This window comes from Corythoichthys intestinalis, chromosome 3 (genome assembly GCF_030265065.1).
Source record: "Corythoichthys intestinalis isolate RoL2023-P3 chromosome 3, ASM3026506v1, whole genome shotgun sequence".
Taxonomy (NCBI): domain Eukaryota; kingdom Metazoa; phylum Chordata; class Actinopteri; order Syngnathiformes; family Syngnathidae; genus Corythoichthys; species Corythoichthys intestinalis.
The window spans coordinates 11,585,344-11,612,713 of NC_080397.1; the positions used below are offsets into that span (position 1 = coordinate 11,585,344).

At 38.7% G+C, this 27,370-nt stretch overlaps 2 protein-coding genes across 2 annotated transcripts in view; one reads left to right on the plus strand and one right to left on the minus strand.

The window, feature by feature from the left end:
* LOC130913212 (sia-alpha-2,3-Gal-beta-1,4-GlcNAc-R:alpha 2,8-sialyltransferase-like) lies at positions 1–18,580 on the plus strand. Its single transcript, XM_057831641.1, has 4 exons — positions 1–418; positions 5,203–5,325; positions 9,406–9,963; positions 11,349–18,580. The coding sequence occupies exons 1-4, from the start codon at positions 270–272 to the stop codon at positions 11,629–11,631; spliced, it is 1,113 nt and encodes a 370-aa protein (XP_057687624.1). The 5' UTR covers positions 1–269; the 3' UTR covers positions 11,632–18,580.
* LOC130913213 (ras-related protein Rab-27B-like) overlaps positions 18,171–27,370 on the minus strand; it is a 15,724-nt gene continuing 6,524 nt past the window's right edge. Inside the window, exons 3-7 of the mRNA XM_057831642.1 lie at positions 25,283–25,448; positions 22,967–23,052; positions 22,131–22,234; positions 21,920–22,043; positions 18,171–18,898 (exon numbers count right to left, since the gene is read on the minus strand). Coding sequence (XP_057687625.1) covers positions 18,718–18,898; positions 21,920–22,043; positions 22,131–22,234; positions 22,967–23,052; positions 25,283–25,448 — 661 coding nt within the window. The 3' untranslated portion in view covers positions 18,171–18,717. The remainder of the gene's footprint in view (positions 18,899–21,919; positions 22,044–22,130; positions 22,235–22,966; positions 23,053–25,282; positions 25,449–27,370) is intronic.

Below are 27,370 nucleotides of genomic sequence, written 5' to 3' on the forward strand. Positions count from 1 at the left end.
ATCTCCTTGATGAAGAAGGAGGAGGAAGGAAGAGAAAGGCAGCACTGTAGGGAATGCCAAGCATCCGAGCTCCATCCCCACCACCGCCATCCTCCTCATCATGCATCCGGGAAAAAAGCACCCGAGGCCGGCCATGAACCTCCGCGGTTGAGCGCCCGAGCACCAGCGCTCGAAACAGCAGCAGCAGCGACGCCGGTGATGCCCACGCTCGGCCGGATTACGACGACGACGACGGCCGCCGAGTGAGGGAGGCCGCTTCCCTGGCCAAGATGGTCCGCGTAGCCCGCGCCCTTGGTCTGATCATACTGTGCGTGGCGGTGCTCATCCTGTCGCTTATCAGCTACGTTTCCCTGCGGAAGGACAGCCTCTTTGGGACGGCCGTCGGGGGGCCCAGGATCATGTTCCACGCGGGCTTCCGGTGAGTGATGAGCGGGGCTCAAAGGTGCACGCAGGCTGGCAGGTGGCTGCACGGGCGGTGCAACACGCCATGGTGGTGGTCGAGCAAAACCAGCAGGTTGCATTCCACTTCTTTTAACCCCTTTAAAGTAGGGGTAGGAACCTCTGGGCACGTCACGAAACGATACGATTTGCGATACAATGCTCACGATATGGTGATACAACGATTATTGATACATTGGTTAGGGAAATCATTCTACAACTAAAACAGAAAAACAAGCCACTGTATTTTCATCCTTCTGCTGTGAATTGGAATGAGTTTAACACTAGTAGACGTCCAATCTATTTGACTTCAAACGGATTGGACGTCTAAAGCTGTCAGGCAATGGCGTACCGCAAGCAACACATCACTTTTGCTCATTAATATTCATGATGTTAGCAATTGTGGCTAGGCGGGTCAACCTTCCGTTTGTCCCCAATAGTAAATGAATGGAAATAGTGTACGAACGAGATGTTTACTGAACTAAACCTACCAATTCTGTCCGAAAAATATGTCCCTGGTGCCAAATTCACTGGTAAAGACGTGGAAGAACATACAAATGTTCAGTTATAGAGAGTGCAGAGGGCTGAAGAAGACTGGAAAAGAGCCGAGCCGACCTAAGATTAGCCTTAGCTTTTTAATCGACACCTTTTTGACCATTGACGATGACATTGTTTCAACAATCTATCCTTTACCACCATATGCCCTATCTTTATTATATTTTCTTATACAAACCCTGGCAAAAAGTATGGAATCACCAGTCTCGGACGAGCACTCATTCAGACATTTTATCATGTGGAACAAACTCGGATAAAAAGCTTGAAAAAATAATGAATTAGTTCAAAAGTGCAACTCTTTAGCATTCAGAAACAGTAAAAGAAATGAATGAAAAACATTGTGGTGGTCAGTAAATGTTAATTTTATAGAGCAAATGCAGGAAAATATATATGGAATCACTCCATTCTGAGGAAAAAAAAAATCAAATCATGAGAAACAAACAAAGAAATAACAAAACACATCTCTAGTATTTAGTAGCACTACCGCTGGCTTTTATGACAGCTTGCAGTCTCTGAGGCATGGACTTGATGAGTACTTCATCAATTTGGTGCCAACTCTCTTTGATTGCAGTTGCCAGATCATCCTTGCAGGTTATCAATAGGGTTGGGATCTGGGCTTAACATTGACTGGAAGAGTCTTTCTCCACGGAATGCTTTAACAGTTTTAGCTCTGTGGCATGATGCATTGTCTTCTTGGAAAATGACAAACATATTTTCAATTGAAGGGATAAGAAAGCTGTCTAAAATTTTAATGTAAACTTGAACATTTATTAGAGATTTAACCACAGCCATCTCCCCAGTGCCTTTGCCTGACACGCAGCCCCATATAATCAAGGATTGAGGGAATTTTGATGTCTTCTTCAGGCAGTCATCTTTGTAAATCTCACTGGAACAGCACCAAACAAAAGTTCCAGCATCATCACCTTGTCCAATGCAGATTCTTGACTTTTGACAAGGTTGACTAGAGATGTCTTTTGTTATTTCTGTGTTTGTTTCTCATGATTCCGTATGTTTTCCTCAGAATGGAGGGATTCCATGTATATTTTACCTGCACTTGCTCTATAAAATTAACATTTACTGACCACCACAATGTTTTTTATTCATTTCTTTTAGTGTTTCTGAATGCTAAAGAGTTGCACTTTTGAACTAATTCATTATTTTTTCAAGCTTTTTATCGGAGTTTGTTCTACATGATAAAATGTCTGAGTGAGTGTTCGTCCGAGACTGGTTATTCCATACTATTTGCTAGGCGTTGTTTATGATATCCTCTAGTTGTCTTACGTCTCTGACCGTTCTTGGGGGGCAATTTACATTGCTATTTTTATGTAGCGATCGCAAATGCTACTCGCTAATTTATTTACTCTTCCTCCTTACTAAAGTTCTTTTTTTTTTACAACAGAAAAGGTAACAGCAGCAGTCAGATACCATTTAAATTTTTTTCAGGTCATTCATTGTCAGATAGAAGCAGCACGGCAAAACGCCACGCTAAAAAGTAAGTAAAAATATCAAAATGGCTTACCTCTTGGTCCTATGAAGGATCATGGCCCCCAACAAAATGTTTACTGCATATGAAATGTGAATGACCTCACCTTGCTGCCGTTAAACTGGTCTTTTGGACGTCTGCGCAAGTTGATCCATTCTTCACATTTTTTCCTCCGAGTTTTTGGTTTCGAAAAATGTATGAAGAAAACATCCTTCATATGTCGTGATGTCTAGAGTCGTTTCTACAAGTTCCATATCAGCAGTGTTTGATCGGCATGTTTATTTTTGAAAGATTACCGGAGAAAACAAGCAGAAATATAATAGATTGTATGCGAGAGCGTGTGAATAATGTTCCACTTCCGCGATACAATGGTGACGTCACTGTCTAAAAACAGCATTCATTCGGTACGCTATTGCCAGGCATTGAGTTAATTTTGGGGCATTTCACGTTATTTCCTGTTGATTCCTCCTTCCTTTTCCTTTTGGGGAATTTTCGGGCATAGGCGAAATTTTGAATTTTGTCAAGGTGGGAAAAAAGGAAAAAATTCCAAATATCCATCTTGCCTCCTCAAGTGTAGTTTTGGCTAAGCAAAGGACTGTATAAAATACAGTTCTTTGCAGGATTCTTATTCATTTCGTTCATTTTTGTTGTTTGTTAATGCTTTACAACTTTTATACACAACATTTTACCAAGTAGGTCATTATTTTAAATTTATATACAGTGATCCCTCGTTTTTTGCGGTTAATGGGGACCAGTACCCGCCGCGATAAGTGAAAAACCTCGAAGTAGTGTTTGTGTGTTCAGTGTATTTATTCAGATTTATCATTGAAAGAGATACATATAAGACATGTTTTTTCACTTTTTTTCCTCAAAGTATAACTAAATTAAAAAATTATGTATATATATTTTTTAATAAATGGTTTTTAAGCACTTCACATTTTATAACTATGATAAGTTTTAAATATGTTACTGTCCCACTGAATTATTTTTAAACAAAAAATGTAGATGTCAAATCCATTTTAAAAAAAGTTGAAAAATGCTTGTCTTTATTAAATGCTTCATTGAGTGAGTCCATTCAAGCAGCTCACTTACACACAATGAGTTGCCACAGCAACTGTTTAACAGGTTAAACAATGTTGATGCATACGGTCTCGGCTTACCAGCGTCTCAGGCAAGGTCAAAGTTAACTGTCAATCTTCGTTAACTTTAATAAGCAACTCCAGTGCATTCACTGCCTGAGTAGGGAGAGGGAGGGAGGTAGAGAGACTATGCGCTCGGCTCGGGACAGCTCATCTATATATATTTTTTTTTAATTGGAAAAAAAAATCCACGATGGACTGAGGGTGCGAAGTTTGAAGCGCGAAGTAGCGAGGGATCACTGTATAGGAAGTTCGATTACATGCAACTATATTTTCGGCCACTGGGGGGGTACTGCCCCGCCTGCCTCCCCTAAATCTCTGTGAATGCTTACGGGTCAGTTCCTCTTGATTTTGGGTTACTGAACAGGAAGTGACTCAAAATGACCTGAAATTAACAGGAAGTGACCTGTAAATGCCCACAAAAGACTGGCTGTGAATACTCTGGTTTCAGTGCCATTGAAGGCGCAAGACGTCCCAATCCAGTCAAAATAAATTGCATGCCTGGAACAGTCAATAGCAGCCAGTGCGCTAACATAGACAGTATACCATTGTAAGGTTTTGGTGGCAGACTGTCTTGTCCTTTTTTTTTTTTTTTTTAAACAGTGACACCTCTTGAAAACGATATACTGTATCAATTCTTGACGGGAGGATATCGATAACCTTTTGGGATACAAAGTATGGCGATGTATCACCATTTCGATATATTGTTACACACCCCTACTATAAAGATCAGGTGACTATTTTGGTCATATCAAAAAACAAGGGAAATGGAAAGACAACAAATTTATCATGTCTGTCGCAGCGGAATCTTGTTTAACTTATTGGCTGCCATTGAGGGTGAGAGCCAACACATTTCACTTGAATGTAGTAATTCTATCATTGCCTGCTGTTACTCATTGGTTGCCATTGATGGCGCTTCTCTGCCAGCGCTCCCACTTAAAATGGATTGGATGTCAACTAGTGATGAACTCATTTAAATTCACATCATCATTTTGGATAGTATGGAGGACCAGGAGTGCAAAAATTAAATAAGCAAATACACAATTCTATTTCAATTTTTATTTATTTTATTCAATATTTATTCCAACATTTCAAAATTATTTCAATAATTATTCATTTATTTCAATTTATATTTATTCATTTCGATTTTTATTTTTTTCACTTTTTATTTATTTCAATCTCCAGAAAATCTTTTTTCATGATATTGCTTTTTTTTTTTTTTTTAAATGATTTTTATTTTTTTAATAATGAATGAATACATTTATTTATATACATAATAAATGAACTTTTTCATCATTCAAAATTTAAAAAAAAAAAAAAAAAAAAAAGGAAAAAGGAAACATTTATCATGTAATTAATCAATTTTTTATAAAGTATTCGATCGAATGATCGCTGCCTGTCCAAATAGATTGGGCTTATATCTCTGTCAATGGCCAGTCCAAATGGATTGGACGTCTTTGGCAGTTACAGAGTTAAACTTGATTAAAATAAACATGTATTATACTCAGTAGTCAGTAACATTGGATTAAAACGTCATGAAATTCATTTGTAAGCAGACATGTTAGAAATACAATATGTGACTTTTAGATCACAGTTTGCCATGAACTTCCTGGACCCCTCCTTCATCCCGCTGACCAACGCCCTAAACGAGGAGCTCCAGGGGAAACCGTCCAAGTGGAAATTCAACAAGACCGCCTTTTTCCAGCAGAGGTAAGATAGAGGGAGACGTTTGGGCCAAAAGGAAATGAGAAAGATGGGAGAAAATTCCCAGACTGAAGGAAACAAAGTGACATTCCAGTAAGATTTGCTTTAAAGGGTCTCATACTGGCAGTAAAGGGGCCAGCTGAGGCCCAAAGGAATATATTTTGTAGCCAATGATGTCAAAGTTCAGCGTTAAATGGATATATACATACTAAGAGTATAAAGGAGTTTGCATTCGTCCCGTACCGTCACGCAATGTTCCCTCTAATTTTTCATGTGTTGGAGCAGACACGCAAGCTTCCTGAGCACACTGAGGACCACGGTGAGCAACATCAGATGTGTACATGAAGGCCACCCACCAGTATCACGCCTATTCAAAACCTTGGATCATAGCAAGTTACATGGCTTTATTAAAAGAATGAAATTACAGTAGAAATTTTTGTTAGTTTAGTTTTAATATAATTGATTTGGCCCACCTAATATGAAAAATACGAAAATCTCCGTTCATAAGAAGTGTACTATCTTATAGACCCTACTCACCTACGTCACAAAATGGGCGTGTCGCTGTTTCCGGCCGCCATATTGTACCTCTTTTTTAGACCTATTCTCATTGTTTTCAATTAGTCGAGCAAGTTATAGAGCAATTCATGGAAGCCCCGGTGTTATCTGACGCTGTAAACTCATTGGATCCGTTGCATAAAAGGCGTTACGTGGAAAAGCTTCAGTTTATCTATTCGCCAGATCCGTATTTGATGCCTAAATCGATGTTTTTCGACCCGCTGGCTTCGCCTGACATCTGATATCCTGATATTTACAACTATCTTGTCCACACAAAATCAGCCTATTCTCACAAAAGTTTGAAAAACTTTAAGAGCTTGGAGGCTTATAAATGCTACGTTGCTGGTTGGGTGAAACAGGTCCTCGTACACGAAAATTCGGCAGGAATCTTGTGCTTGGAAGGTGAGTTACGAAATTTTCAATTCAAAATCTTTTGTTCTTGCTAACATCCACTGTCAATTCTAATGTATTTCATATCATTGGTCAATGGAGCTAGGGCTTTTAATGTTTATATGGTTTAGCGATAGCACTCTCACTATATACATATATAATACGTAATAAATATGAAGTGCGATAGCACTACTCCAAATTGTCCCCAGTTGAATTTATTTTTTGGCTTTTGACCTCAATAGTGAAATTGTAAGTTAATTGTATGACAACTGTCTGATTATCCTCTTATAATTATATACAGGTATTTTCAGGTAGTTCATTCACAACGTCTGAGTGTATGTTGTCGGCGATTAGCCTAGCAATGATCTTAATTGTGGTTGTCAGCCCAAAACCCTCTAAATATATATTAAATGCATCTTACCAGATATAAAATGACTACTACATAATCTGTGGTAGTCGTTTGGAGCCCAGTTTTCTCGTCGAATTGCAGCAGTCAATCTCGGTCTCCTCTTCGGCTCTCTCGGAATACGGTAAAAATTCAAGTCTCTCCGTCTATCTTCTCTGTTTTTGCAACCGACCGCCACACACGACTTCACCATTTTGATTATTAATGTTAACGAGCAGAAAAACACGCCATAATAGGAGGAATTTACGAAGCGCTAATGAATTAACATGACTAGTATCCGGACAACATGGCGCGGGGGCGTGGCTGTGACGTCACGTGAGTAGGGTCTATATGTAAGAGTCCTGCTTTAACCATTGGAACAGTCCTGGTTTGGCTTCGTTAAGGTCTAGTTGTGGTATGGGTGAGTTAGTAAATAAAACATAATAAACAACCACAATGGGAGTATATCAAACTCCCACATTAAAACTGTTCAGACAATAAGGACACTCCATATTCCTATTCTCCGTGTCTTTGTCTCCAGCAAAGCAGCAATACAGGACAGGTTTAAAAAAAAATAATCTCACTGTTTCACTGCTTTTTCTTCAGTTTGCACATACTCTGACAGTCATTCCATCTTAAAAGCATCGCATTTCTTTTTTAATTTGGCTTGATGAGTGTAATATTGCTGCCCGTTCCATTCGCCATGATAAGGGCATTTGCGTCTCTTAACACTGCAGCACTGTTGTTAACTAGGTACCTGCACGGTGCGTTTGTGCAGGGCACATACTGTATGCGCAACATTGTCGCTGCTATGATTGGCTGCGTAGCGTAAGTGAAGTGCCCTGTATCATATTATTGGCTAGACACCTATTGAGTTACCATTGAGTTACGTTGCAAAATGATTTAAAAAAATGTTGGTCTAATTAACTAGATTATATCTATATGTTCTAATATCAGATGTGAATTAATACTGTAACGCTAAAAAATTAGCAACGGAATGTTGCTTCATAATTCAGTTCAAGAGTCTAGCTGAATTTTCACTCTTTACTTTTCTCCACGCCCACCCAAGTCATGCACATCACAACTAGGATTGCAGCTATCGAATATTTTAGTAGTTGAGTAATCGATTAACAAGTTAGTTTGAACAATCCAGTAATCGGATAAGGAACATGAAAAATTAAAATACATGAGCTGAGCCTCAAACGGTATAAAAAAATAAATAACTGAAGATCTATGTACAACAAAAGAACAATTGGCTAACTTATATAGCAAAAGTTTGCTAGCTTAAATGCTATAAACTCTAACGTTTTTTACAATGGTCTTCACAAATGGTTCAGACACATATTCCCACAAAGAACGGCTAAATATACAAATAAACTAATTTACGAATGCATTAAAAAACACATAAGCTCAAACAAAAACTTATCTTATGTTGGTCTTAAGAAGGAGCAATTGGATTCAGCCATTTGAAATGAAGCAGACCAGGGGGCAAAGTATCCACCCAAATCAATAAAACTAAATGCAAACGCTTACAAGATAAACCATTACAACACCACTTTAATTAAACAAATAGTCGAAGCAGCACAATTTAATTAGAATTTTTTTTCTGATTGAATACTCGAGTTAATCGATCAATCGTTGCAGCACTAATCACAACTATATACAATCATGGTGTAGTAACCCACCAATGGGAGTGTTGCGTTGCCGTATCGAACGCACCAATAATAGCATTGCATTGATGTATTGAATGCACCAATAGGAATGTGGCGTTGACACATCACTGTGGTGCCGACAGTAGTCCTAGTGACGCTACAATACTTTACTGTTGAATTTTATTTTGTTTTTGTTTATTTTATTTTAGATTTTCTTGTGTGCTGAGTATGTGCAAGCAGTGCGCGATTGCACATACGCGCAGCTTAGAGGGAACATTATCGTCACGGTACGGGCATCATGGTTCGGTGCACGTAGTCAGACCGCGAATACGTTTGAGAAAAAAAAAATCCATGTCGGAGTTTGTCCTCCTCCATCCAGGGGGCGGTAGAGGTAGTGCGCCTAAACCAACAAGCAATATTACGGGGTAAAAGAGGTCAAGCCAAAACAGACGAAGAAGAAGTGCGTATTATCAAATGCAGTATTACACTTTTTGAAATGTATTTATTTTATATTTTCAAATCATGAATGCTTTTTCAGTTTTGAAACGATTTTCACTTTTTAAAAATGTTATTTTAGCCAAAAATAAAAATATATCTTATCTGGGAGTGCATGTTCACTGGTAATGGTTTACAGTTAACTATGTGTAATCCATCATTAAAAATGGCGCGTTATTTTTATAAAACAGTTACCAAGCTGGCTAGTGCTACCTGACTTTAACTGTTACCTCAGTCAATCCCTACAGAAAAGGGTGTTTATTTTTGCACATGAACTTTGAATTAAGTAATTCAAAAGTTTGTTTTCTTCTATTTACTTTGCACTTTGATAAAAGCTGCTTTTTAGTTTAAAGCCTTTTTGTTTTTTTCCTGTTGTACCAAACCTGTACAGAACCGTGACCCACATATATACAAGATTTGTTTGTAATATGAAAGCAAAGCTGTGATTCAATTTTGGAGTAATGTTGGAATGTTGTTGTTGTTGGGTTTTTTTTTTTTTTGCCTTTTATGCACGGGAATTGTTGAAATTCTCTCGGATGACAACAGCGTCAATTAATGTTGAAAATTATGGCAAGTAACAGATTGCTAACCCCCTCCCCTGTGCCTTAGGAAGGACATCTTCAACTTCATCGACATTCCGCACAACTTCTCTCTGACCAAAAGCAGCGTGCGCGTGGGCCAACTGATGCACTTTGACTACTCTAGCCACAAGTATGTGTTCTCCATCAGCAACAACTTCAAGTCTCTGCTGCCCGACGCCTCGCCCATCTTGGACAAGCACTACGGCACGTGCGCGGTGGTAGGCAACAGCGGCATCCTGACAGGCAGCCGCTGTGGCTCCGAGATCGACGGCGCCGACTTTGTGTTTCGCTGCAACTTCGCACCCACCGAAGTGTACGCCCAGGACGTGGGCCGCAAGACTAACTTAACCACGTTCAACCCCAGCATCCTGGAGCGCTACTATAACAACTTGCTGACCATCCAGGATCGCAACAACTTCTTCCTGCACCTAAAGAAGCTGGAGGGCGCGATCCTTTGGATCCCAGCCTTCTTCCTACACACCTCGGCCACCGTCACCCGCACTCTGGTGGACTTTTTCGTGGAGCACAAGGGCCGGCTGAAGGTGGAACTGGCCTGGCCCGGGAACATCATGCGTGACGTCAACAAGTAGGACCGCCGCCTTTGTCTCCGCCGACATCTCACAAAATGTGACCCAGAAAACAAAGTCAAGTGCAAGCTGTTCAAAGTCTTGAATTTGCACGGCGAAACCTCAGCAGTTTTCTAGTCTGTTGCACCAACTGCTCCAACACAAGGGCCTGTAATAAGCCTTCTAGACCTTATGATAAGGATAAATGCTAGCACTAATTGTAAACTATTGCAAAGTTCCACAAAAATCACCGTTGGATTGGCACGATTGGAATTTGTGTGGGGAAGCCCCAAATGATTTGTAGTCCGTTGCCACAACCGCGCAGTCACAACAACCTTTAAAATGTCCGCTAGATCCCCGAATTTGCTTAAATGCTAGCATATTTTGCTTATTTCAAAATGTGTTCGTCTTTGAAATATCATCCAAATTTCGTCTAGTTTTGGTCAACAGTTACTCAAAATGTTTTTGTCTGTAAAACTGAAAAGTTTTAGTCCAAAAATAAAGGTTTCCAACAATTTCAAATGAACATTGACAGACGAGCAAATATGGTAGCATCAAGGACAACACCAACTTGTGATGATAATACACACCCAGCAAGAAAAGCAGGACATTATTTTCAATGAAACCAACCTAGAAGTCATGTATTAAAAAAAAAAAAAAAAAAGTTTGTGTTGAGTGTTTAAGGCGAGGCTCCTCATGCTAAAGTTGATGCTAATGCTAACGTGAATGCTACGCTCACATGACGAGTTAATTTAGTGTGTGATAATAACTCATCACAGTCCTTTAAAGGCTTAAGCAGCATTGCATATGCTCTCTTGTACAGATAAAACTAATTTTACCGTGTTTACAAAGAAGCAAGATGGAGCGCAGACTAGCTTTAGACACATCCTAAACTCCGGTGAGGAGAGTGTAGGAGAGGCACAGCACATCTCACATGAGTCACATGACCCAAACATTGCTACGATGCAGGCTGACGTACTCCTTGTAGAATATGAAAATCTCACGCATTGTGAACATATGACAGAAACTGTCGCATTTTCGTCTCGTTGTCATCTCGTCAGGCGAAAACAGGCATTGTTTCCATTGTATTCTAGTCTCCCAAGCCACTTATTCAGCTCGTTATCGTCATGAAATAAACTGTTCGTCGTTGAAATATTTTCGTTGTCCTAAATTGTGGAAAACAACACTGTTGCAAACTAACACAAAACGCCAGAAGATCATCTGTTAGTGACACTTTTTGAACTCTCGCAGGGAAACCTCACTAGATTCTTAGTGCATCATCTAAAGTGCTGGGCCGCAAGGACCCATATTAGCGTATGTACTAGCATAAATGTTAGCAGTAATTGTAAACTACCACTAAGTTTAAGGAATATCTGTAGATGTTGCAATCTTGGTTTGTTTGCAGATACTGGAAGACCAAGAACCTTTCCCCCAAGCGCCTGAGCACTGGCATCCTCATGTACACGCTGGCATCAGCCATGTGCGACGAGATTCACCTATACGGCTTCTGGCCCTTCGGCTGGGACCCCAACACGGGCAAGGACCTGCCCTACCACTACTACGACAAGAAGGGCACCAAGTTCACCACCAAGTGGCAGGAAACTCACCAGCTGCCCAGTGAGTTCAAGCTGCTCTACCGCCTGCATCGCGATGGCGTCACCAAGCTCAGCCTGACGCACTGCACGTAAAGGAGAGTGGGGAGATCGGCACGTGACGCCGCCTTCCGCATGCCGAGCGCTCATTCCGCAAGTCCGCCTCGCTGACTTTTTGTATTCTGGTCGTACTTCGCATGCCCGCCGGTGGTGGAGAAATACAGTGGAACCTCCGAGACGGAAAGTAACTTTAGAACATCTGTCAAAATGCAACACCCATCCAAGACATTTCAAGTCATCAAATCATCCACCATTCAAATCAGCCCACCTATTTGGATTAAATGGACCAAAATATTAATGTTGGAGGTTCCACTGTAAATTCGAGTTGTGTTTTAACTCACTGGTTGCCATTGATGGTGATAGACGAACCAGATCTACTTTAAAAAGGAACTGTTTGTCCATTGACCACACAATAACTTTGGCATATTTACACTATTAACAATCAAAATAAGGAAACGGATTAACAACCTTCTACATTCTAACAGCTTAAATGTTATTTTTAGAAATGAACTCATTGCTATTTAGTAATCATTTAGCGAGATTGATCATCTAAAATGTTCCATATTTCTCTTTTTTGTGCCTGTTATAGCAATGTTTTTTGTTTTAACATATAGAGAAAGTTGAAAACAGGATATATCTTTTATTTACAATTTAATATTTATTTATTTTTAAAAAAACAAGTTGAAAAAAGCTGCAAAAGTTAAAAAAAAACCCAAACATTATTTTTTCAAATGTTTATATTTATTAAAAAAAAAGTGAAACTGTGATCTTATTATCCCAAAATTTAATCACCTCTTCCGTTCAATATGGAAAACATCCTGCGAATTTGATAACAATCCGTTTTTTCCCTTCTAGGTTACCTTGAACACAAACATACAACCCCAATTGGGCTCTGTGACCTTTGACCTCACTAACCCAAAATTTAATCACATCCTTCGTTTCATATTAAAAACTGTCCAGGAAATTTAATGATAATCCCTTTCTTTCTAAGTTACCTTGAAAACAAACATACAAACGCAATTTTGCTCTGTGAACTTTGATCTTACTGCCCCTAAATTTAATCACCTCTTTCGTTTCATATTCCAATCATATCCTGCAAACTTGATAATAATCCCTATCTTTGTTTTTTTGATTATCTTGAACACAAACGTACAGACTCAATTTGGCTCCATGACCTTTGACTTCCCTACCCCAAAATTTAACCACCTCTTCCGTTTTATATTACAAACATATACTACAAATTTGATAATAATCCCTCTCTTCATTCTTGAGTTACTTTGAACACAAACAAATTCAATTTAGCCCTGTGACCTTTGACCTCACATCACAAAAAGCAGCTTAATTATCTTTGTAATTATATAAGTATAACACCATAACCATAACCATAGTCAAAATTCGATATTTGCAAACATCTGATTTTTGATAAGCAATACAAGTTAAAAAAATCACACATGAACTTTTACTATACATAATTTTTTTTTCTCGGTAGAACATTTACAGCTAAAATTATAAATCCAGAGTAATATAACAGTACATTTAGTAACTTCATATATGTCAACTCATCGCAAAAATAATGTGTGGCAGCCCTAATGTTAACTCATTGGCACAGAATTAAATTTGATGTCTATCGCTTTCAATGGCAGTGAATGAGTTAAAATCCTGGCATTAAATAAAAAAAAAATAAATAAAAAAAAAAATCACTGCCTAATCTCAGGGAAGGAGTTAGATCAGTGTTTTGAAATCCGAACAAGCGCGGTACCCTCTTTGACCACAAGACAATCTGCGCTACTCTTGTTTACAACACTTTGTGTCCCAATTCTAAAACTTTTGGATAAATAAGCAACATTCCAAATAATAAGCCATAAATTCACAGAAATAGGTCATAAAATGGATATATATTTACACATAAGATGTTAATATTGTACTACTAACTATTGTCAAGTTGGGTGTTACATTCAAAAATGTTTTTAGCCTTTTAGGGTAACAAAAGGAATGTCACGGTACAGACAAAAGATTACAGCGCAGGAAGGATTTTTTTTTTTTCTTCAAGAAACAAAAATGTAATAAAGTGGAAATAAGAGACTATATTGAATGAAATATTAACAAGGGAAAAGAACATTTAGGGTATTTTCCATCCGAAATGAGTTTCTTTCCTTTTTGTTTTGATACCACTAGTTTTCTTTCCGGTAAAATTCTGTTGCTTCATGATTTTGAAAAAGAAAAAAAATAAATAATTTAATTGGTGTAAAATTACACATTCATGGGGTAAAAATACAACCTTACCTTACCAATACCAATAGCTTTTAGCTTTAAAAAATGTAAGACTATTTTTTTAACACGAGATATTTTTCCTTTTCAAAAGCCAACTGATCTCGTAAATTTCAGTACCATTACAGCTCATCTAAAAAACGGCATATTTTTTAAATTAACTTTTGCAATGAAATGTAACAAATATTTTCTTGTCAAATTACAACTTTAGTAGCTTAGTATGACATGTTGATTTTTTTTTTTTTTCTCGTTTAACTGTTCTCATTACCATCTTTTTTTTGGGGGGGGGGGGGGGGTCAAAACGTACGACCTTACTCTTTTAATGTTAGCCACATTCCATGTTAACTGAAACTTTTTTCATGCAAAATCACAATTTTCCTCTTGTCAAAATTCCAACTTTTTTTTCGTGACTTTATGGGCCAACACAGCATTAGCTAGTGTGACTAAATCTTAAGCTGATATGATATTTTGAACCAATTTCTACCTTCCAAACAGTTTGGATTTTGACCGTCTCTACAGCAACCCTTAACGACAACAAACCCATAGACATTACGTACTACGAAAGATTTGCTGCATCTTGTTACGATAGCATGTTCCACTCAAACTCACATGCATGCGAGAGGCATCAACAATTCTTTTTTAGAACATTCTTTGTGGAGAGGTACATTGCTGACAGCCATTTTGCTTAAAAGTAGTGTTTGAATTAGCTTATGGTCGCAGAATTGCACAACAGTAAAAGCCACTGGGTCCAGATGGTTACCCTGTTCATTATAATGAGAATGTCATTGTAGGAACTCAAGGCACATCTTTGGCATAATAGTATTACAGCTTAATGCTACTGAAGAGGCAAAACTGTACACTAGTTGACATATGTGTACTACTAATACTCGTCTGGAATGTGTGAAAATTTCTCAGACACAATATCAAATGGAACGAATTTCAGAACCAACCAGACGACCTTCACTTTATTAAAATTAGTCAACTCTGAGTTTCTTCAGTTGATTCAAGCATGGAAATAAATATACGTCATGCAGCCATACAAATATGCAAACAAATTCAGTGGTATGAAAAAGTATCTGAACCTTTTGGAATTTCTCACATTTCTGCATAAAATCACCATCAAATGTGATCTGATCTTTGTCAAAATCACACCGCTGAAAGTGTCTGCTTTAACGAAAACCACCCAAACATTTATAGGTTTTCATATTTTAATGAGGATAGTATGCAAACAATGACAGAAAGCGGAAAAATAAGTAAGTGAACCATCATATTTAATATTTTGTGCACCCCCCCCCCCCCCTCCTTTGGCAGCAATAACTTCAACCAGATGCTTCCTGTAGCTGCAGATCAGTCTGGCACATTAATCAGGACTAATCTTGGCCCATTCTTCTCTAAAAAACTGCTATAGTTCAGTCAGATTCCTGGCATATCTGGCATGAAATGCTGTCCTTAGGGTCATGCCACAGCATCTCAATGGGGTTCAAGTCTGGACTTTGACTTGGCCACTCCAGAACATGTATTTTGTTCTTCTGAAACCATTCTGAAGTTGTTTTACTTCTGTGTTTTGGATCATTGTCTTGTGTCAGCATCCATCCTCTTTTTAGCTTCAACTGTCTGACAGATGTCCTCAGGTTTTCCTGCAAAACATCCTGATAAACTTTTGGATTCATTCTTCCATTAATGATTGCAAGTTGTCCAGACCCTGAGGCAGAAAAACAGCCCCAAATCATGATGCTCCCTCCACCATGCTTCACGGTGGGGATGAGGTGTTGATGTTGGTGAGCTATTCCATTTTTCCTCCACACATGGCATTGTGTGTTACTACCAAACAATTCAACTTTGGCTTCATCATTTCACAAAATATTTTTCCAAAATGTATGTGGAGTGCCCAAATGCCTTTTTGCATACAGTGAACGAGCAACAATATTTTTTTTAGACAGCAGTGGCTTCCTCCGTGGAGTCCTCCCATGAACACAATTCTTGGCCATAGTTTTACATATAGTTGATGTGTGCAGAGATATTGGAATGTGCGAGTGATTTCTGTAAGTCCTTCTAAGACACTCTAGGGTTCTCTTTTACCTCTCTGAGAATTCTGCGCTGAACTCTTGGCATCGTCTTTGGTGGACGTCAATTCCTTGGGAAAGAAGCAACAGTGCCAAACTCTTTCCATTTGTTGACAACTTCTCTGACTGTCGATTTATGAACATCCAGACTTTTAGGAATGATTTTGTATCCTTTCACAGTTTTATATAATTCAACAATCCTTGATCACAGGTCTTCAGACAGCTCTTTGGACCGAGCCACACTGCACATCAGACAATGCTTCTCATCAAGACAATTCTCACCAGATGTGTGTTTTATAGTGGGTAGGACAGCTGTAAACCACTCATCAGTGATTGGGCACACACCTGACTTAAATTATTTTGTAAAAATTGGTTTCAATTGCTCTTTAAGTCTCCTTGGGCAGAAGGTTCACTTAATTATTTTTCTCCGTTCTGTCATTGTTTGCATGCTATCCTCATTAAAATATGAAAAACTCTAAATGTTTGGGTATTTTTAGTTAAAGCAGACACTTTTTTCCCCATCTGTGTGATTTTGACAAAGATCAGATCAGATTTGATGGTGATTTTCTGCAGAAATGTGAGAAATTCCAAAAGGTTCAGATATGTTTTCATACCACTGTAATGCATGTATCATTGTATATTGTTTGCTATTAACCCTTTCAGTGCTATTCAAAAGTTGACAATTAAGACCTTTAACCCTTTATATGGGCAAGTGAATATTTTTAGTAATTAAAAAACAAAACAAAAATAGTAACAATTATTACATACTATATTTATTTTTAATTATTGTGTTTTTGTATTATTTATATATGATTATAAATAGTAATTTAATAAACACATAAAAATAATTAAATTATATTGAATAAAAACAGAAATTCATTCTGGTTACGGCCCCGAGTAACACTCTAAAGTTGTTGTTTTTTTCTTTATAATATTTAACTCATTGCATGCCATTGACAGCGCTAGATGTGAAACTCATTTAAACTCTGAAGACTGGCTATGAAAGCTCATCTTTCTAATCCAAAATGGATGAACATCTAGCACCGTCAGTTGCAGCCAATGAGTTAAAGTGCCTTGTAAGGGTTAAATTTTTAAAAAAAAAAATCACAATTCATGCATGATTAATCCAAAAATCTAGATTTAGTTTCATGTTTTCATGCAAAAGCTCAATTTCCTGTCATGCCACAGGCAATACTAGGAACAGTTTTGCCTCACTCGTTACACGGAATGCCAAATTGTACTACTCATGAGGACAGTATTGACTAAATGTTCCTACTTCTGCCGTCATGCAGATCAGGCTTATCTGTTCACATTTTCCCCCAAGTGAGCTGGTAGGAAAAAGGACCACCCAGTCGTCGGTGGTCTTGAAAACGCTGAAAAGCACATGACCGTACACCGCCTGACTAGAACATGTGAGTGGCCGGATGTCACTGGCACACTCAGATTGATTTGTTGTCGTAGCTTGGACTCTTTTGCCCAACTCAAGTGTTGGTATTTTTTTGTCTTTTAATACAAGAAGTTATATTGTTTAAGATGCCGCAAACCGGTTTCCAGCTGGGTGTGAACATAAGGAATGTATGCCAAAAAGAATGGCTTTGAGGAAAGTCATCTTGGAGGGGTTTACAAATGCCAAGCTAAATTGGTGTGACAAAGACAGTATACGAATGTCAAGCATGAAAAGTTTTGTTCCTTTGATTTGTTTTGGCATTTTTAAAAATGTAATTTTAGCGCATTTATATATAACGGTGATGTCAGTCTTCAGGTCCATCTTTTTCCTAGCATGGTTGCTAATTCAATGTTCAGGAATTTAAAAAAATAAAAAAACAACAACATAAACCCACATCACGCACTCATCTGAAATATTTTCCTCAAAGACATTTTTTTTCTCTCAAATGATCAATGAATGTTTATGATAATGTGATGACTGTAATCCAGACTAAAACAATCTTAAATTATGGAGGACCAGAAGTGCCAAAATGAAATCGACAAATGTCAAAATAAGTACATCAAATTTGGAACGATAAATGTAGAGATAAAATTTCAAAAATGGAAATAAATCAAAAATACATAGGAAATACAAGAAAAATGCAATAAATGTTGAGATACATAAATAAAATGTTAAATAATTCTAAAAAAAAAAATTGAAATAACTGAAATAATTGTAAACTTTGAAAAAAAAGTTATAAATAAACAATCAAAATAGATGGCAAAATTAAAATAATAAAATATATAATTACTGAAATGGTGAAATAACATTCAAAGACACATTTAATTATGTATGTATTTATTGAATATTGCCACTCCTGGTCCGAACTAAAAGACTTTCTATCAATAACTAAATAACAGAAGCGAAAAAATGTATTTGAAATGATCAATTTGCTATCAGTTTGTTCATACTGAAAGTGCCACCTACAAAATACTTTAACACAGGAGTTTTATTTCTTGTACTTTTTGCTGCGTTTGCATGACTAACATGATTACAGAGGCTTATGACCACATGTCATAAATATAAAGAGTCATCAATGTTTGCAGCGTCGCTTCGGCCAAAACATCTGTATATTTCAATGTCTTAATATATTCTATGATAGCAATGTGCCTGTATATTTAAGTCATCAATGACCTCATATGTCCAATAAAACTATTTTTTCTTCTGAGTGATTTTCAATTGTGAATGTTTCAATGCCACTGATGGAAATGGAGGTCCAAATGAATTTGGACTGCTATCACCGTCAATGGCTGCGAACGAGTTAACAATGCTGTTAAAAAAGCCATTAAAAAAATCTGATTGACGTCAGCAGGCACACCTCCTCCAGAGGGCGACCTCTTGAGTTGCCATCGTCCGGCTGCCGTCGCCGTTGGTCTCGGCTTCGGGTGTGCTCTGCTCCATCCGCTTCATCACCATGTCCAGTAGAGTCTGCACTGCTTTATCCACGCCCGAGCCTGTCAAGGCACTTGTCTCAAAGTAGGGGATGCTGGGAATTAAAAAAAAAAAAAAAACATTCAAATAATGATGAACATGGCACTATAGCACGCCCTGGTGGTGGGTGATGTAATATTAGGACTCAAAAGTGCATTCGTCCGATATACCATATTTTTTCAGACTATCAGATTTCTTATTTTGTTCTCCCTGTCATCATTGTGGCTTTAACAAAAAGTGGCTAATTCATGTATTTTGACAGGATAACTGTGTAGCATCATGGTTCCATGTTTCCTTCATTCATTGATGAGAGCATTATGATGACGTTGCCACCTTGCTCCTTGCGCAAATGTTTTATTATTCAACGACACTCTTGAATTTTCCATTGTGTGCTCAAACTGCATTGTTGAACGCTCCCTTAGCGTTATGGAAGAATGCGAGTTATTTACAGATAGTATATGCTGACATTTAGAGATTTATTGCTAGATATGGGTGGTTTGAAAAATTAAAAAATATAGATATACAGTGGTGCATTGATATACGATCGCATTGACATACGATCCTTTCGACATCCGCCGCAAAATTTGACTCGTCACTTGTCTCGACATATGACGACGATTTATGACAGCGCCGCGATTTCATTGTTTTCCCGCAAGACGGACGCACAGCGGATTTTCTTTTCTTGTGAGAGAAATCAACATGGGTCTCAGGAAGGTTAGTATAGGTGGTGAAAAAAAGGAAAAAGATGACACTTACTATTGAAATTGAGATGGAAATGATAGAAAAATATGAGCTTGGTGTGCGCGTCAGTGAACTGGCTCGACAATAGAGCCGGAATATGTCTATGATCTCGATGGTCCTTATTATTATTGAAACATCGGCAAAGAAATTGCCAGCTTTGTCAGGGTTTTAAGCATTTATTTCAGAACTTGTGCAATGCAAGACGTCTACTGTCCGCCGTAGCCGACGCCAACAACAACATTAAAAGAGAGAGTAAAAACTCTACCGCACCGCTCTCACTCTGTCATCAGTCAGTTGATGCAGTTCAGGAACAGCATGCAAAATTAAGTTCATACGTATTTAGAGGTAGCACTGTATCCAATTTGTGACGACAAAATACTATGTTAGCACTCTGCTAGCAGAGCTTGTTGGGCACGATGGGGATTTTATGGACGAAGATTTCAAAAGAATGGACATCCTCAGTGTGCTACAACCAAGCTGCTTTGGTAGGGCTAGCGCTGACAACCATTAGCAATGAGTTCATTTACCAGCCAGTAACTTTAGCAATAGCATATTACGACTTACAACACTCAAACAAAGGAAACACACCAACAACTTGAATAAAAAAGTCGCTAATCTATCTTTTATGACAGGCTAACTAGTAGAGCTGGGAATGTTTGGGCACCTAACGATTCAATTACGATTCCGATTCAGAGGCTCCGATTCGATTATAAAACGATTATTGATGCACCCCCCTCCTTTTGTCTATTTTTTTTTTTCCCCCCAATGTTTTGTACATTAGTTCCAAAATTGTTAAAAAAAAATCCTCTCAGGCTAAACCAAACAACTATTTCAGTATTAAGTTAACATATAACAGTAAACAAATATACGAAAATAACAGTAAATAAAAAACTCCAGTCGCCATTCTGTATCAGCAGCTTTAAACTACATTCAATTAATTTAGTGTTGTGAATCAACTGTTACAGTTGTTAAAATTGCTACCGTTATTCCATAATGTCCCTTCTGTCTACTTTTGTCAAAGTTTTAAAACTATTTCATCATTTAACGATGGATTCAAGACGAGATTCTGCCGATTTAGGAGTATTTTAGATAAAAAGTTAATTAGGTTCGCTACAACAGAGCCTTCTAGAGAGGTCTACTGCTTTAAGATGGCGGCTGTTTACTTACGCCGGAAAGTCATTTTGCATCTCTGTTCAATAATACAAGTTCTAACACCGACGTCGTCTGTCATTTTGCATCTAGTTCTACATATATATGATATCTACTGTAGCCGTATGTTTGTAGCAACTAGCAACTGGGCGTTGTTTGTAGCGGCTGTCAGCCGCAGTCAGGTATGAGTGTTTTTTTTATCTAGTGGCATGAGTTGAACATGATATTTCCTCTCGGTCCGTTCCTCATTGCGCCCCAAAGACCGCGCTGACTGTTTTACTTCCGCTTTACCTGGTATAATTCAATAATCGGAATTTGGATATTTGTGAATCGTTCTCGAATCTTCCACGGCTGAATCGTGAATAATCTAAGAATCGGAAATTTTGCACGCCTCTACTAACTAGCATCTTGCTTCCATGTGTCCCTCATTCATTTTGTTTAGTGAAACAGAGCATCATGGTAACGTTCAAAGTCTCTATTTACAAGTAAGTTAGTTTTTTTTTCTCTCTTTTTTGCCCACATGACACTTCTGACTCCTGTGTTTGGAGAGAAATCGTTTAATGTTAGTTTAGCTTTGTCACTTGGATAATTTTGCCACATTTTTGAGAAGGTCAGCCTTTTACAGATATATCCCGAAATTTTGTGTCGCTATGGTTGATTTGACAGATTAACAAAGAACAAAAGATATCCACAGTTTGCGACGACAAAGTGTTATGCTAGTACGCTGCTAGCCGCGCTGGTGATGCGGATTTTATGGACCAAGAAGGTAATGCTTACGCCTATAAGTGCTTTGACTCATCCTCAGTGTGATCCGACCAACCTACTATGTTAGGGCTAGTGCTGACAGCCATTAGCAAGGAGTTGATTGACAACACAGTAACATTAGCACATTACAATTTACAATATTCAAACTAAGGAAACATGTCAACTACTTTCATACTGTTCTGCTTTCACTTTATTTAATAGATTAACTGATTGGCTGCCTTAGACGGAGATAGAAGTCCAATCCATTTGGAATGGAAGAGGCTGGCAGCTGTCGAACGATTGAATGTGATCATTAAATGCCAGCCATCCCAGTTGAAATCGATTTGATGTCTATCGGTGTAAACGTTGATTAATCGGTCGATCGATTTGATCAGTCCAAAAGTCTTTTTAAAGCCGGGCGAAATCTCTGTATAGCACTGACCCATATTTGTCAGCCATATCTCGCGCCTGCCTGGTGTGCACATCCCTGATGTTCCGAAGGTCGCCTTTGGTGCCCACCAGGACCACGTCTGGATTGTCGCAATAGGCGTTGGCCTGGAGTTGACCTGAGGACAGCAACCGTATAGCAGGGCCAAGTCCAGTCAAAGAGTAAATACAAGAAAACAGGATGGTGAAGACTATAAAACACATACTCATCCAGTTCCTGACATTCAGAAAGCTTTGGTGACTGGTCAGGTCAAACATAAGCAGGAAGCCCATGGCATCTCTGAAGAAGGCTGTTGTCAGACTGCGAAATCTAGGAGAAAAAAAAAATCTTTTTAAGATATCATTTGTAAGGATGCATTACCTCATCTCATTCTGGGCTAATAACAACAGTAAATTTCAAATAAATGTGCTAAATACTATTTTGAATTATTATGCAGGATGTGATTAATCAAACCGAATCTCACAGTTAATTATATGAACTGCGCATGAACATATCGTCTCCCATGGACAGCGATAGACGTCTAATCGATTTGAAATGGGAGGGTTGGCATAATCACCGATCAATAATCACTACAAGCCCTCCAAGTTCAAATGGATTATACGTCTATCATCGTCAATGGCAGCAAATAAGTTAATATAGATTATTATTTCATTAATGTGGCATCACATTTAAAATACAAGTGTTCTAACTACCATTTTTGAATTTATTATTATACAAAATGCGATTACGCGCAATTGATGTCACGCAGTTGTGATTAAAATGAGTATCTATTGATTTACATGAAATTTTATTTAATTATCTTATTTTTCTTGTACTAAATTGAAAGTTTTCAAGTTCGAAATGTAGAATTTTGTATTCACTTCGGCAATTTTTTTGCGAAAAATATCAACACCAATTAAGGGATGCATAATTCTGAAGCCATTTTCCAAAGGGATAATGTAAGAAACTGCCAAGTAATTCAATTGTGTACCATGTTAACATATAAATTGCAGATCTCAAATAGATTTCATGTATTTAGCGGCTTCCCGTGTGTAAACGTGCCTCTCTTGTCCAGCTGTGTCCCAAAGCTGAAGGTGGACTCTGAAGTTCTTCTCTGTTGCTCCGTCAGCATTTGTCCCTGTGTACATCTAACAACAAGTAAAAATTTCAAGGCTAAGTAAAATGTTTTAAAACAGTTTTATGGAGGATTAGCAACGTAAACCAGAAAAATACAAATAAACTTAATTAGAGTTGTCCCAATATTATGGGATAATATTGGGTAGCCGAGAATATCGGCCGATGAAAGCATTTTAAAATGACATCAGATAATATCGACATTGGTTTATCATACCGGTTTTGGGCCAATATGCATGTTGCCCTTAAAGTGAAGTAGAAGCCTTCTGCCTTTGTACAAGGGCTGGTCACAGCTTAGTACATCAGTTATGCGTATTGACCATTAGATGTCTCCAAACTAAGATTTGCGATTTGTTATGTGAGCATTATCATTAATAAACCATCCAGTGAGGCAGAACAATAAAATTAGCCAAAATATGTTAAGTCCACAACCGCATATATCGGCATCGGTTTGATATCGGTATCAAATTTTTGGAGCTGGACAATATCAGGTTATCGGTTATCTGTTAAGTCTAAACAAATGTGGCAATAAATGGGAATAGAAATAAATATAAACTGAAATATACCATGGGTCGGTCAACATAATGGAAACACCTAACATTTTGGCATCATAATCATTGAACATAATTGTTAAAGAATGGCATGAGGAACATTCTAACGAAGTTGAGCATCTCGTATGGCCGGCACAACCCCCAGACCTCAACATTATTCAAGCATTTATGGTCGGTTTTAGAGATTCAATTAAGATGTCGATTTCCACTGCCATTGTCTCTAAAAGAGTTTCTAACTGAAGAATGCATTATGATTCCTTTGGAAACAATTCACAAGTTGTATGAATTAATAGCTCAGAGAATTGAGGCTGTAATTTCAGCAAAAGGTGGACCTACACCATATCAAATTAGTTTTTGTTGATTTTTTTTAAGGTTTCTGCATTATTTTGGTCCAACCCTTCTATAAACGTCAAAATAAATGAAAATAATGATATAAAACTCAAAATAAATACGGGTACATGTCGGAATAAATAGAACTTTAAATATATTTATTTATATGAAATAAATACAAATCCAAAAGTACAGTGGTACCGCCACATACGAAGTTAATTCGTTCCAGGGCCTTGTTTGTAAGTAGAAATGTGTGTATGTCGAGCAGGATTTTCCTATAAGAATATATCATAATTCCATTCATTTGTTCCACAGCCCGAAAACCTACACTAAATCCTTAATACTGTTCGTACTATTACAAATGGCAATTACACATAGCAAAACACATGAATTATTAATAAAAACTGGAATAATAAAATAATAATATAAATTCCTGTAATAATGTGATGAATCGGGTTCTAATGTGGCGGACAATTTTTGCTGTACCTGAACGCACCGCATGGCTGACGTGACGGTGAGATAAAGAGTGCGGTTCTATTTTACTTTCTTTAAATGTTTTGTTGTTGCCGTCAACTGGAGCGGACAGTAAAAGTGTTGTGTTGCACAAGTTCTGAAATAAATCGGGCGAAAGCGCAGCAGTTTTCGGTTCCCAGGGACGGGGCCCCCTCGCCCCCGGCGCGGCCGCTGATCGGGGCGGACTGGGGCTTCTTCCCTGGCGGCTTTCGGGCTGGCTCTCCAGCAGTTAGAAGCCACCCGGCTTCTTCCTTGGCGGCTTTCGGGTTGGTTCTCCAGTGGTTACAAGCCACGTGGCGTCTTCCCCAGCAGCTTTTACGCTGGCTCCACACTGCGGCCGGCTGCTGAGAGCTGACCCTCACCTTCATTGTGCCTCTGCGTTTCGTTGCTGGGAGGACCCTCCGGGTGAGCTTCACCTTTTTCCCTTCACCACCTAGCACTAACCTTCTTGGAACCTGTGTTGATTTCTCTCACAAGAAAATCTGACGTGCACCCATCCGCGGCGCTGTCATGTCGTCGTATTTCGAGCATGTCGTCGGAAGTAGAAACAAATGGCGGGTCAAATTTTGTCGGATGTCGAAAAAGATTGTGTGTTGAAGCGATCGTATGTTGAGGTACCACTGTATACTTAATGAGACATTTAACTGGTTCAACGAACGTTCATTCGCCCCTCCTAGTCAAAATGGATTAATGTCGTCGATGGCTTTGAAAAGATGAGCATTCACAGTCAGCCCTCCCAATTTAAATGAATTGGACGGCTATCGTTGTCAATGGCAGGCAATGAGCTACAAACATGTATTGATTGAGTATTGCATCTCCTGGCCCTCCATAGCAAAGCAGGGTCACTCACCAGCCGTTTTTCCCGGAAGTCGATGCCCACGGTGGAGGTGAACTTGCGGCTGAACTTGTTATCGGTGTACCTGTAGAGGAAAGTGGTCTTGCCCACGCCTGAGTCGCCCAGTGCCAGCAGCTTGATCAGATAGTCGTAGTCCCACTCGGCCATGGTGCCGCTTAGCCTGCCAACGGGGGGAAAAAAGTTGACGTAAGCTTAAGGCGGCATCTTAAAACTGCGATGAGAGCGCGTGACTCGACCAGAGCTGCGTCCGCATGAGTAGTCAAAGGGGTTTTTAGATCTCCTGTTGGGCCTGACAGAATCCCTTTCATGACACGCATATCGGCTCTTTCTCCCAGCGTGTCCAATGAAATTTGGCTGAGAGGCCCACAAGGTCAAAATAACACAGTAAAGTTTTGTCGGCTTGATGCCTTTATAGAGGATATCCCAATCGCTTTCAATAAATGATTCTAAAGCTGGGAAGCGTAGCTGATCAGCAGCGCCCGCTGATAATTCGAACTTAAAAAGGCTAGTGTTATCAGGAAATGTCAACAAAGAAAAGAAAGTCATACTGGCAAGTTCAATTAATAATCATCATCATAGTAATACAGTACTCTATCGATCTATCCATCCCCCCACTATTTGTCTCATCAAATGCTATAGATCCAGGGTTCACACACCTTTTTATTGGCCAAATTCAAGTGCTTTTTAAGGAATTTCAAGACTAATTTTCCTGCTTTTCCAATTCCTTTTAAATGTTATCCTAATGTTTTGTTTGTATACGATCAGGCGGAAATAAAATATGGTGGCTTCTCACAAGTACGCAAGCATCTTTTAAAATGTTCTACGAACCCAGAGGCTCGAGAAATTTAGTTTGAAAGGTGACGATTGAAAACCTCCGTGGGAAGGTGCCTTCCAGGCAGCAGTGAGTGTTTTGTGGCAAACTGTCTGAACGTATCCTATAGCAGAGGCGTAGTGATAGCAAGCTGTTCAGTGGACGGAGACACACACGTCACGACCGAAACACCTTGATAAATGTGTGTTCTTGGAATTTTGAGACACTGGAAAAAAGGCTCTCACGCCTCCAAATGCTAGGCCAAATGATACAGTATCTCAATGTACATAGTTCGCAACAACAATACCATTTAATTCTCGCCGAAATTTTTTACAAGGCTATTACAATCTCTCCTACTCCTTAAAATAAGAAAACTGGATGTTTTCTTTTGCAACAAGAGGAGTTGATCGAGAGCCAGGCGAGTAGGCAGAGTCCTAGCAGCGATGAAGCCAAGCGATGTGGCTCCCGGATTAAACGGCGACTACCAGAGCAGGTGTGAAGGTCGTGGGAAAAAATGCGACATAAAGAGGAACTGAAGTATTGTACTAAACCACAACAAATGCACATATATGCATTTAAATACTACTTTATTTGTATACTGTTTGCTTGATTAAACCCCAAACTACTCATGCACGGACCCAAATGCAATGTGCTCAATGTGACACGGGACATCAAGGGAAAGCAGAACGAGCGTGTAGCAGCGATGAAGCAAATTTATTTTATGTCCCTTCACTTACTACTGTAATTCATATTTTTAGACAGGGTACTGAGAAATATCGTGTGACTTCCAAGCATTTTTAAGGATTTTGCACAGAATTTCAAACAATTTTCAAACCTTGAAACCACAACGGTAAAATCCAAGCATTTTCAAGGATTTCTATTACTCGTACAAACCCTGTAGATCACACAGATGACTATCATCTGTGATAACATACTGTCTTTACGCATAATTATACACTAAGATGTGTTCAACATTTAAGTTCCAGAACAAATTTAGGCCTTTTACGCATAATTTTTAAACATTACTACCATTCTGGGCGGGACTAGAAGAGTGGTTAGCATGTCAACCTCACAGTTCTGAGATCAAAGGTTCAAACCTAGGCTCCAGCTTTGTTTGTATGTTCTGCCCTTGGCTGCGTGTTTTCTCAGGGCACTCCGGTTTCCGTGCACATCCCAAAAAACACGCATGGTAGGCTGGTTGAACACTCCAAAATGTCCATAGACATGAGTGTGTGCGTGAATTGTTGTTTGTCGCATTGTGCCCTGCAATT

Coding starts and splice junctions, on each gene's coding strand:
- LOC130913212 (XM_057831641.1), top strand. CDS start 270: ATGGTCCGCGTAGCCCGCGCCCTTGGTCTGATCATACTGTGCGTGGCG. Junction 5,326..9,405: donor ACCGCCTTTTTCCAGCAGAG/GTAAGATAGAGG, acceptor CCTGTGCCTTAG/GAAGGACATCTTCAACTTCA. Junction 9,964..11,348: donor ATCATGCGTGACGTCAACAA/GTAGGACCGCCG, acceptor GTTTGTTTGCAG/ATACTGGAAGACCAAGAACC.